The 12,895-nt window shown below is 35.9% G+C and overlaps 2 protein-coding genes across 8 annotated transcripts; both read left to right on the top strand.

The window, feature by feature from the left end:
* The first annotated feature begins 2,323 nt into the window (after window positions 1–2,323).
* LOC140890525 (single-stranded DNA-binding protein, mitochondrial-like) lies at window positions 2,324–7,148 on the top strand. The gene is made up of 7 exons (XM_073298374.1): window positions 2,324–2,495; window positions 3,864–4,108; window positions 4,341–4,522; window positions 4,985–5,193; window positions 5,272–5,372; window positions 6,540–6,599; window positions 6,747–7,148. The coding sequence occupies exons 2-7, from the start codon at window positions 3,970–3,972 to the stop codon at window positions 6,761–6,763; spliced, it is 708 nt and encodes a 235-aa protein (XP_073154475.1). The 5' UTR covers window positions 2,324–2,495; window positions 3,864–3,969; the 3' UTR covers window positions 6,764–7,148.
* Window positions 7,149–8,393: 1,245 nt separating this feature from the next.
* On the top strand, window positions 8,394–12,203 carry LOC140891596 (calmodulin-binding protein 60 B-like). 7 transcript variants are annotated; one of them, XM_073300184.1, is made up of 9 exons: window positions 8,394–8,493; window positions 8,686–8,915; window positions 9,026–9,101; window positions 9,178–9,215; window positions 10,013–10,506; window positions 10,641–10,801; window positions 10,891–11,085; window positions 11,192–11,345; window positions 11,491–12,203. In XM_073300184.1, exons 2-9 carry the CDS (start codon window positions 8,830–8,832, stop codon window positions 11,952–11,954), a joined length of 1,668 nt encoding a protein of 555 aa, XP_073156285.1. In that variant the 5' UTR covers window positions 8,394–8,493; window positions 8,686–8,829; the 3' UTR covers window positions 11,955–12,203. The 7 variants fall into 7 exon arrangements, with proteins under 7 accessions (XP_073156285.1, XP_073156284.1, XP_073156281.1 ...); XM_073300183.1 differs by having other exon boundaries at window positions 8,447–8,550; XM_073300180.1 differs by having other exon boundaries at window positions 8,450–8,493; window positions 8,811–8,915.
* Window positions 12,204–12,895: the final 692 nt, after the last annotated feature.

Consider the following 12,895-nt stretch of genomic DNA (forward strand, 5'->3'; position numbering starts at 1 on the left):
GAAGATCAGTTACAGGATTTTGTATTTTTCTTGGTAATTCTATTATATCATGGAAATCTAAAAAGCAAGCCATCGTTTCCAGATCATCGGCAGAAGCCGAATATCGAGCCATGGCTAACACAACTTTGGAGTTAACTTGGTTGCGCTATATACTACATGACTTAAAGGTAGATCAAGCAACTCCTACACCACTGTTCTGCGACAATCAGGCAGCTTTATACATTGCAGCGAATCCAGTTTTTCATGAGCGAACTAAGCACATTGAAATTGACTGTCATATCGTACGAGAAAAAATGCAAGCTGGAATGATTGCTCCATCTTTTGTGCCTTCACACTTGCAATTAGCTGATGTATTTACAAAAGCGTTAGGAAGAGAACCGTTTGTGAATTTGCGGAGCAAGTTGGGACTTCACGACATTCATTCTCCAACTTGAGGGGGAGTATTACGAAATATTCACTATTGATTTGTATTATATTTGTATTCCTAAATTAGTGTATGTCAAATCTCATAAAAGAAGGATCACGACAATATAGCCTTAAATTTAGTCTACCATATATATTATTTCTTTATGTATATATTGCATACTGTAATGAACGAAATAGATAACTTCTGCTGCATACTTTGTCAAACATTTATTGCTTGCCCATTTATTTCTTTTGTCCATATTCAAGAAGTTAAACGTCCTAAATCACGTACATTAGGATCGTTGGACCTAACGTAAATATCAATTAAGTCGAAAATTTCCCATATATATTCCCATTTAGATCTCTTCGGAACTGAAGGTAAAACCCACTCTCTATATAATTAGCGAGAATCACATGTTGGGTACTGTAAGGTATGTGAGTGGACGTACGGAATTCTTTGCCCAACTCGTGCTGTAATTTGTTGATAATGTTTATGCGTATGCAAGTTTTTAAGAAGAGAAATGCTACTAGCTAGGTGTATGTACGTCTAACATTACATTTTGCACTTAAAATTTCGTATGCTGAGGATGTTTTTGTAATTGAAATGTATACATTAAAATGCACTTCTCTATTTAAATTTATGCTTCATGTCAAGTTCATAGGAATTTTTCAACATACTAATCTAATACGTATTTTTTTTTATTGTAGTGTGAAAGAACATTTTTGTAGATATATTCAATTGTACAAATTAATCGAGTAGGTTTCGTATTAGACGGTTTCACGAATATTTATCCGTGAGACCGTTCAATCATATCTATATTTAAAATAACAAGTAATGCTTTCGACATAAAAGATTTTACGTTTTCATGGATGATCTAAATAAAAATTTCGTCTCATAATATTAATTCGTGAGACGACTCATACCGAGTTTCATGTGAATATTTGTGTTAATCAAAATCAAGAAGGACCAAAAATCCGACGATGAATTTGAATTTTACTGGATGGAGTACGAATTACTCTGGTGAAATAGAGTTGGTCTATACTACATCGAGAGTGTTTCACCCCTAATTCAATACCATTATATCATGTGAGTCTCTTATATTTTTATGAAAATTGATATGTGTGTGGATAATCCAACTATATGGTCTTTTTATTTGTCGTTGATCATCACAAATTATTTAATCCACCAAATTTAATTTTTTTAGTAGTATAGTTCAATTATATATCACACACATATATATATATATTCTGAAAATTGAAATGTGATGTGGTTTGGATGTATACACAAATCAAATCTTACATTTTCTACCCGAACTGGATATTTTGGAAGTCAGGTTGATGTCAGTAGTTTTTTTGCTGTTCGATTGGGTATCGGATATGTGATGTATTTATTAATTTTTTGTAAAGCAATATAGTAAGGGCCTATACAATTAAAGCCCCCAGTTATGTGCATTCGATTAGGATAAAATAAATAGGGTTGCAAACGAATTGAATCGAGTCGAATAATGATAAAATTTTAAGGCTTGAATTCGTCTCGATATAGGCATATTCGAGTTCGAGCTCGATTCGAAGTTCGATAATTTCAAATATTTTAGCTCGAGCTCGACTCGAAATGAAGTTCGAGTTCGGCTCGAAATATTCGAACTTATTCGTGAATTATTGCTCGAATATTATGGTTCGAAAAGCACAAAATGTTCGAAATGTATATATATTTATATATAATTATATTATATTAATTAAATATTAAGACTCGCGCACTATTCGTGAACAATCGAACAAAATAAATTTAGCTCGAGTTCAACTCAAAAAAAAAATTCGAACATATTCAAATTTAACTCAAATTTGATAAATTCAAAATACAAATTAAATATTTATCAGATTGACTCGCTTGCACCAAGGATACATTGCCATTTTCCCAATTCCCATCTCTTTTATTCATTTTTTCTTTGGCTTCAAAAACACTCCCGTCGGCTAGGTCTTCCCCTTTCTTCCACACGGGCCACGGCTGGACTCCTATACCTGGTGGCCGGTCGGACAGTTATTGACCTAGTCCAGCACTCTGGACTCTCTTACACTCGACCTCTCGCGAAGTACAAATCCTTATGCAAATCGGTTTTCTATTTCTTTCTCTAGATTTATTGGGTTATAAATTATAATTACTTTATTATTTGTTGTGTTTATTTAGTGATAATGTTAATTTTTAAGCAATTTGTTAGGAGTAATCGGGTAAGTCCAAGAAGAAAGGTAGAATCAGTGGACAATTTACGGATGGTATCACCATTTCCATTTGAATCATTTTTGCGGCTTATGAGTTATGATTTTTTTGTGGAATGTGGAGAAAAATAGAAAAGGTTTTTTTATTTTTTAAAAAAAAGATAAAGGAAAAAGACAGATTCAATTTTCGGGTACCCGAAACTACACGAAAATGTAAGTACCGGTCGTGTTCGGGTAGTGAAATTTGTTACCCGACATATCGGGTACCCGGCCAGAACTATCCGAACTCGGGTACCCGGCCAGAACTATCCGAACTCGGGTACCCGGCCAGAACTATAAGAACACGATGCTACCCGACCCGACACCCACCCCTAGTTTAGAGTTAGTTTCTGCTTTAGTTGAATGAAGAGGTCTAAGAAGTTATTCTAGTGAAAGAGATCGAGCTCGTTAGTGAAAGAGATCGAGCTCGTGCTATGTTTAAGTATTTTACTGTTTATGTTTCATGTGGATTTACAGTATTTTTCAGCATTGCTGTTCTTCATGAACTGAAATTCCATACTGTGGTTTTTGGTTTGGCAGTCGAGTATCTGCATTCTTGCTCTAGGGAAAAATAAATGTCTTTTCTTGACAGTCTTGAAGCTGCTTGAAGAGATACAGATGTTTGAAAGGATGGGATTTGCGAATGACTTGTATTTCTAGATTTTATCACATTGAAGAATGCGAATAAGGAAGCTCCAGGGTTCCCTTATTTTTAGCTTAGCTCCTAATTCCTAGTTCCTACCCAACCCTCGTCAGGAATTGAAGCAATAAACCATGAATAAGGAATTTGATACGGTTCTCTGATGCATAATATTTATATTCCAAATGTTTGTGTTATGAAACCAGTCCCAAGGGTTCCCTTGTTATGATTCGGTTCTCTGATCAACAATTCAACATAATTATACCAGTCCCAAGCACTTGCATTGCATGTAGTTCATAATAACTTATTCGTTCATATAATTTGTAGAACATTTTATTATCAGCGCTATAGGACTAGGACACGTAAATATGATATATTGATTTTGGCTGAACGGGATGATTTCTCATATTCTATCTCATTATCCATTGTGATATGGTTTTACTCATTCGATCATATGATTGTACCCATAAGTTATGATCTAGTCAAAAGATTGATCATTTTTTTAAATTTATTTTAATATCATATGGTTTTGCTCATTGTGATATGGTTTTACTATATCATGTAGAAGAGGAGCTAGTGTTGCGCTGTATCAGATTCAGAAACCCTAATGGCTTCTATTAGATTGGATGCGTCTAAGCAATACTACGCTACCAGCAGTCTCGTGTTAGGCTATGCTCTTTGCTCTAGCTTACTTACTTGTTAACCTTGAACCTCTTGCCAAAAGCCTCCGCTTGTTTGACGTTGGCTCTCAGATGAGAATGACTTCTTTCTTCAAACTCCTCAAAATTCCTCGCAACTCATCTTCCATAGGTAACCTTTTTAATTCATTACTCGAACCATTTCTACATTTGCTTGCTCTGGAATTTTAGCCAACGCAGTTCTTGGAACGCTACTTTTATGTTATTGTTCTTTAGTTTTTTTTTCTTTTTTTTTTTTTCTGAATCTCGACATGGGTTCTCTTTTTATTTCAAGAAAGAATGAGTGAAGCGTAGTGGTTGATGGTTTCGGATAAAATCTCAAATAATTTATCACATTGTTGTAGCAATTGGTTTGAAAGAAAGCTCAAAGCTGTTTTCTACCGGGGGATTCGGAGACACTGATGCAAATGAACGTGGGAAAGGTGGTTTGGAAATTGATGACGATGACTTTCTTGCGGATAAGCCAGATTTAAAACTCCAGACTGTAGATCCCAAAAAAGGATGGAATTTTCGTGGTGTCCATAAGGTATATCGGTAACAACATATGAACACATTTAGGTTCTTTTGGAGTTCAATCTCCTTTTTGGTGATGACTGTAAGTTTTAAATATTCGGGTTTACATCAACATGGATTAGTTGTTATTTTTATCCATTCCTTTGCAGTTATTGAATTAGTGAGAACAGGTGAAGCTTATAAGAATGCTGGTTTCAAATTGATATGTTTCCCAACAATGCAACAACGAGCTCTATTGCAAAGTTTCTGAATTATTTTGGGAAAATTGTCAAGTTTTGGATATGAATATTCCGTTTCCACATCTTATTCCAAACAAATGCTGATCTAATACTGTATGTCATCTGAGTTGCTCTTTTGCCTAAACATGGATCTTGTGTCCTCAAATTTGCCATTGATGACTGCACTGTTGATTGTTGTTTTTCAGTGTCCTTGATTAAAAATCTTTTTCCTTTTTTTTTACAAAAAAAATTGACAGGCCATTGTGTGTGGGAAAGTTGGGCAAGCCCCCGTCCAAAAAATTCTGAGAAATGGCCGAACTGTAACTGTTTTTACCGTTGGAACTGGCGGCATGTATGACCAAAGACAAGTTGGTGCTACTGACTTGCCAAAACCAGCTCAGTGGCATCGCATTGCAGTGCATAACCCTATGCTTGGGGCTTATGCAGTTCAACAACTTGTGAAAAAGTAGGAATGCATTTAATTTAGTTTGATCCATTTTTGGATTTTACATTTCTATCTAATGAATAGATGTTCTTTTGCCAGCTCTTCGGTTTATGTTGAGGGCGAACTTGAAACAAGAGTTTACAACGACAGCATTAATGGTGACATAAAAAGTATTCCAGAAATTGTCGTGCGTCGTGATGGTATGTGAACTTGATATTTTATGCATGTTCCTGTGTGCCTTTTCTTCCATGTCATCTAAGCTATAATTATATTTACCCCTGTACCCTCATTGGTATCCATATTGGTTTATTTATTGCTTCAATCTGCAAGTCATTCTCTTTAACTATCTTAGTTATGTTTACCTCCTCATTTTTGTTCATCTATCAATTTATTCAAATAAAGCATTTAAATTTAAGATTCTATTTTCTGAGGTTGTGATGACTTTAATAAATCAAAAGTCTTTTGTTGTATTTTGCTTCTCCTCCTGTATTTCTAAGGGCATTTATACAGGTATACTAGACTAGTTCTATCCATTTACCATTGATTCAGCTTCATTAATTTAGTGATTTTAGAAAATGTTCGTAGAATCCCAAATCCAGAGAACATCCTAGTTCTCCCATACGTCGTTTTATGCCAAACAAATTTTATCTTGGTTTGAATGATTGTATTTGTGGCTGATGCCACGGTATCGGTGAGTGTTCAGAAGCATTGCATTGTATTGCAATTGATTGAAATTTAATTCATTTGTCCAATTTGTTGTTGACCTCTGAAAGTTTGAGTGAGAATAATAAATAATTTGATGATCCATTAATATTGAAGTACATCTAACTCAAAAGGGTTGATACGGGCATGAAGTAAGGCTACCACCTTTCACTTGCATTTCATTTAGACACTCTTTTTTATTTTTCTAAAAAATTGTTTGAATACCATTTTCTGTGCATTTGCCCGAGAACTTTTCATTATGTTGAGCAAATTCCATCATCTAACTTTGCATCAAACTCTAACGTCAAATGATTTACACAAAGACAGTAATTTCTAACGCTAGTCTGTAGGAAGACAAGACCCTTCAGTCCAAACAAAAGTAGTTTCTGTGATTTAGTCTAATCTTTAGTTGTACCATCTCCTTGTATTGAATTGAAACAACTAGCAGGATACCTAAAAAATCCCGTGGTTGGTTACATGGTTTTGGTGTATGTACTGCCTAAAGAATGGTGGATATGAAATGACAAGATTTACGTATCTTGTTTCTGATGAAAATATCATACGTCTAAACTCGGTTATAACCTAACTACAAACTATAACTACTCAATGGTGTACATATTTTGGTTATCAAGTCTCTTAATAGTTTTAATCCGATACTGTTGCAGGGCGAGTTCGCTTAATAAAAGGAGGGCAAAGCGCGAGTAACATTTCTATTGATGACCTGCGTAAGTTATATTCTATTATTTTTCACAAGTGATAGTCTTTAATTGGGAATGATACTTGATCACGGCTTACGGAAAAACAGTGTTTGATTTCCCATTAAGAAATTTAGCTGATTCTTAGTAATTTTTTTCCCTTTCTTTAACTTGTAGGGGAAGGGTTACTATGATGACCAAATACACATCTTTGTGTGAAGATGATCGACAGAATGATCGTCACTGTGTGGAGGAATTATGTTGATTTTAGACTGCTACTTGCTACCCAGTCTAGAGCCAAAGAAAAAAAGGTGTTTTCTTAGAACTAGTATTTAAGGAGAGAACTAGCTACTGTTTCTTGCGCCAATATTAGCATTTTGGTAACCAAAGTTGGTATCTTTCTCTGTTTCTGGTAGTTTATGACGCGAAAGTCGGTCCAGTTCCTGTATATCCAGAGAAAGACCGGTTGTAGCATTCATATCGTATGTACGATTGAGTCTAATGTTTTCTTTTATGGAGTTTCTACATAGATACATGTCAACTTTACTAGGTGTATCATATTATTACATTCTGATTCCATTGCCCATTTTATGTTTAAATCTAAATAAAACGTGGATCTTATTTTCATCAACCACCCATTCTTATATGCTTTATTTCTAAAACCAGAGCAAAACTTTATTATACGTAATGAGTTGTGAAATAAAAAATAAAAAAGAAGAAGAGGGAATTATTATTTTTTTTTACAAAAAATAAAAAAACTGAAGCCAGAAATATGAAAAATAATCTCCCTGAAATGAGTGATGCCATAGAAAAATTTTGAAATTTTATATGGGATCTAATATTTTTAAAATTATATTAAGTTCAAACTAATCAAAATACATGCTTACTGAAATTGATTTGATTGTTTAATTAATTAAAAAAAATGAAATTGGGGGAAGATCCACCCATTTGTTTTGTTGGAAGAGACAGAGACAGTGACTGATGCAGATGCTAGCCATTTTCATAGCGACAAAATCTTCCTTAAACAACCCAATAATTTCGAAGCACTTGCACAGAAAACCAAAAAACTATTAAAGAAAGCTTTTTATTATTATAATTAGTCCAAATCTTTTTTGACAAAATATCCCAAATGACTGGAAAACATCAAACTTCATGAATAATTTCTCCAAAAATTGAATTTTGGGTGCATTCAAACTTCCATTTTGAGTTCGTGTCAACATGGCCAAACTCAACATTTCAACCAGCCTCTATTTCCGGGAAATATCCAAGCGACATTGAAAAGGAGTGTAGGGAAGCCAGAATCTTGCTTGAAAACAATACTATGCATATTCTTTGTTGGCTTCATCACGATCAATAAAATTATAAGCCAGCTTCTATATAATATATATGAATCAATTTAGACTTATAAAACGAGTCATTTTTCCGTGTTGGGTATGTGTAAGTTTGTTCATATGTTTTTCCAAAAGAATATTTGGTGTCCATGTATTCATGTGAAAAAAAAAGGAAAAAAGAAAAAGTGACAAGTATTATTGTATTGACCATAAAAGTCTTTGTGAAGCCCTCCCCTTCATTTTATATAATGAATTGAATATTCGTCTTGTTATAAACAACTACAAACTAGACAATCTTTATTTTATTTTAAATATGATAAAAAATTCTAATATTTATTATGTAAATGTTGTTGAATATTTTTAACAGCGTGTCCAATAAGTACTCCAAACGTGTATATAAAATGGATTCTGATATTACACAATACTTTGGAAAAGGAGTTAAAAGCGACATGTTTATCTCAAATATTGAAGTACAAAATAATTAAAACGCGCCAAGTCCCTTTCTTTTACATGCATATAGCATATGCGTTTTCTTCATAATCCCTGTGTTAATCAGATTTTGTCATGTTATTCTGTTGGTTGGATTGTTTTAGGTTAGTTAATCAATTAATGATTTGTCCTCTCTTTGTCATTTTTACGTGGTGCTTACAGTAAGTTGGATTTTACGCACTTTAAAAAATCTTGTGCCCTACACACCCACACATAAGATTTGTGGGTTTGGGCTTACGTCCCTGGAGGGTTTTACAATTTGACAACTAACTTACATGGTCTTTTTTTAATATTAGGAAATGAAGCTTCCTGTGTAGTTTCACTTTGGCTCACCAGTTTCTCTGTTTTCTCCTCCATTTTCTTGGTGTCCATATATAAGGAGTACTTGGAATTAATGTTTGCTGCTAACCATTCCAAATAGTTACCTCTTCGGCTCTTTCATGAACACTAAACGGCTTCTTGAGGAGGGGAGTAAGGGAGTTTCTGAAGCTGGCGAGGATAAACGTCGGCGGCGCTTTAGTTCCAAGTGGGTGGACTTGTACTTGTTCATGTTTCTTTGTTTATTCATGATATTGATGGGATGCCTTCGATTTTCATTTCATTTCCTTTTTGCCCCTATTGGTTGGATTGGTGCAGTTTTTTAAGGGAGGTGACTGCAGGACGGCTGCTGCAAGAACATGTACCCAAATTGGAACCTCTCGTCCGGAAATGGGTATGCATATTGGTTTTCTTGAGTCGTATAAGCAATGAATCTTTCTATTCTTGATCTGTTGTGTTTTTGCTGATAGGTGCGTGAGGCGGTGGAGAATTCGTTTCAAAAACTGAGGTTGGCGTCTTACTAGATTATATATAGAGATGGCAATATTAATGTCCGGCCCTGTGTGAAACCCGTCCCGTCTCGAACGGTTAAAACCCAACTAAACAGGTTGCGAGGTGAGACGGGGCGAATACAAGTCAATGGGTCCGGCCTGGGTTTGGGTGAACCTGCCCGAACCCATCCCGTATAATTTATATAAGTAGATTATATATATAATATATAATATATGATATATTATATGTATACTTTGTATATATATATATATATATATAAAATGTACGTATATAATATATTATAGTAAATATATATTGTATATATTTATACATAATATATAATTAAATATGTATTTACACATATTATATATATATATTCCATTTAATATATATGCATGTATGTATATATAATAAATAAAAATTTAATTAAAAAAATTAAAATTAAAGGTGAGCGGGTTGGCGGGTCCAATCCGGGTTTTAATGCGGGGCAGGGCGGGTCCAAAAAAGAGACGGGGCAGGTTCGGGTCTGATTTTTTTCTAATGGGACGGGTCTCGGGTTTGTCAAAACCCATCCCGAACTCGTCTCATTGCCATCCCTAATTATATATGTTGTCACCCTTGGAAACGCTTGCATTTTCATCTCCAAGTGTAATGTTGCTATGTATCCGATTCCATGGATTTACGGTCTATTTACATGTATGTACTTGGTCTTTTTAACTGACCTACCCTATTGAGTTAGATGTAGTTTAGGTTTCTATGCACCTTGTTTGTTTATGACATTCTAAAAATGTATCATTGAACTATTTCTTTCAGTTCCTCTCACGACCAAATCGAGCCACCCTTCGTATCTAGGACTTGGCAATTGCAATTTCAGAGTAACATCCCCAGAATCATTTTCACAGGGTGTAAAATTTTATCTGACGATAAAAGCCCTGTAAAAGTGGTCTTGTGTGATCCCACTTCCCAAAGAATAGTAACTTCTGGTTCCATTTCTTCAAGCAAAGTGGATCTTGTAGTCCTGGATGGTGAATTTAATCTTGATGATCACGAGGATACAATGGGACAACAGTTTGATCGCAAAACCGTGCAGAACAGAGTAGGGAAAAGGCCGTTGGTAACCGGAGATTTGATTGTCCAGTTTCACGAGGGTGTAGGACACATCGGTGACATTACCTTCACAGACAATTCAAGCTGGATAAGAAGTGGGAAATTTAGATTGGGTGTTAAACTTCATGCCGGGTCTGATCGAATGAGGGTTAGGGACGGAATTAGCAACCCCTTCAAAGTTAAAGACCATCGCGGCGAGTGTACGTGTCATTTTGAACCCCTTTCTCCTTTAATGGTCATATAGTTTGTGTAAATGTCTTATGGAAGTTCATTCATTTTCTGCTAAGATCAACTTGTATAAAAAGACAGTGCTGACATATCATTTGTTCTGTAGCATATCAGAAACTTTACCCGCCATCCTTGGATTCTGAAGTGTGGCGATTAGATAAGATTGCTAAAGATGGGCCATCACATAAAAAATTGATGAAGTGCGAGATACACACTGTCCAAGATTTCTTGAGGCTGCACTTCAGAAAACCGCGATACTTGCGTAGTGTAAGATACACTTGTTACAAAGTTTACGTACAAAATTCTTGTGCTGACAATACATAAATTTTTTCCAACACTACTCGCTTGATGTGCAGCTGCTGCATAACATCTCAAATAAAAAGTGGGAAACAATCGTTGGACATGCGTTAACCTGTCTAGTCGATAACAAGTTGTACACGTACAGCACTGCACAAGGCGGTCTAGTGTTCAACTCTGTCCACAAGGTTGTAGGAGCAACTTTTGATGGACAGAATTACCATTATTTGGATAAGCTAGACGTATGTCACGCGGTTGGTTTCTACTTTCTAGCTACTTTGAGCCTAAAACTATGTCACATGGAATAGATATATGAGACAGATTTAGTTTCCCTTCTGTGTTTCCCTTCTGTGTTGGCAGGGGGTTGTGGAACAGCTAAAGCAACATGCATATGACAACTTGGAGGGCTGGGTTTTGGTAGCTGACCCATCGGTTATCGGCCCTGTCCCGATGCTATTGGCAAGTGCTGGAGAAACTTCATTTAACAATCACACTTACATGGAAGGTGAACATGGTAATAAATTTGTGATCTGTTAAGCGTGCAGTTCGCAAGACATCTACTAGATTTGGGAATTAATTACCCCTTTGTTAATCTTTTATTCATGGCACCTCTCTCTTGCACTTGGAAGCAACTGAAATATCATTTTTTTTTATCACAGATTATCTGGGAACGCAGATGAATGTCAATCATCCAACTATTTCATCATCAAAACCTTACGAAGGCAAAGAACCATATAGTAGCTCCTTGGAAATGTGTGTGGCATCTAGTTCAGATCAAAACCATGGGACGTTTGATCTAGCATTGCAAAACAGTTTCGAGGTGGACAATTCCGCTGATGAATTCTTTATGGGAAATGATCATATGTGGGCTTCTGAAGATAACTATGTTGAGACACAATTGTTACATCAAGATGTATCGGTATATGGTAGACCGTCGGCATGGAAAGGGAATGGAGTGGTTCTTGGGAGCAACAATCATGAAATAAGCACAATATGTTCTGTTTCTAGGATACATTGCCCCATGACAAGGTGGTTCAAGGTTTTGGCAGTGATCAAGTGGTGGATACTGGTAAGGCGTAGCATAACTGCTAGAAAACTGAAAAGCTTCTACAGCTTAATGTGAACATCATCAGCTCATACAAGAACACATTTATTAGGAAAGATTAAGTAACATAGTGTGTATTATATAAAGGAGTAGATTCGAGTCGAGTCAAGAGTCTCGGGTCGGGTGTCTTTTTTGTTCTATTTTCATGTACAGATTTAGCGGTCAGTGAAGAATCACCTCCATGGCTCGTGTTAAGCTTCTTACTACTGTTTTTCAGCTTGTACAGATCCATAAGTCTTTTGTGGAATTACAAATCCCCTTTGCATATTTTTGTTACAGATTGATTCCAAAAGAAGTTCTACAAAATGAGTGAAAATTTCTATATTTTTTGAAATCAATTAATTTTTTTAAAAATAAATATTACTCCGAGTGGAATTGTGGTAAAAGTTGATAAATAATGGAGTTGAGTGAAATAAGAGAAGAGTCTCCATTAATGAGCGATGTACCTTGTGATGATGCACAGGTCATTTTCACTCTCACCCTCTTCATGAGGCAACAGGCAACATGCAACATGCAACGCCCCAGATTCGACGACTGTCCTCATTGTATCAAGACGTGTCTTTTGAGCGTGCTTATGTCCTTACTCACACAAACCCTGAGAAACTTTCCAGGGGGTCACCCATACTAAAATTGCTCCAAGTTAAGCACGCTAAACTTTGAAGTTCTTATATGATGAGCTCCCAAAAAGAAGACGCACCTTTGTGATATGAGTAGTACCTATCAAATCTTTTAAGCCCTCCTCAACCGTGCAGTCACATACCTACACAGTCTTAGAATCCCCCTCTCATTTCGATACGATATCGGTTCATTCATGTCTCCCTTCGCTTAGAAGCCTGTCAGGAGCCGCTCCTTGTCCGTAAAACCTCTTGGCACCGACGATCACTCCCTGCCCTCTTATTAGCCCCAGGCGCCACATGCCCACCAGCTTCCGCCTGGTTCGTCCCCGAACCATATCGTAC

Source organism: Henckelia pumila, chromosome 3 (assembly GCF_033568475.1).
Source record: "Henckelia pumila isolate YLH828 chromosome 3, ASM3356847v2, whole genome shotgun sequence".
Lineage (NCBI taxonomy): Eukaryota > Viridiplantae > Streptophyta > Magnoliopsida > Lamiales > Gesneriaceae > Henckelia > Henckelia pumila.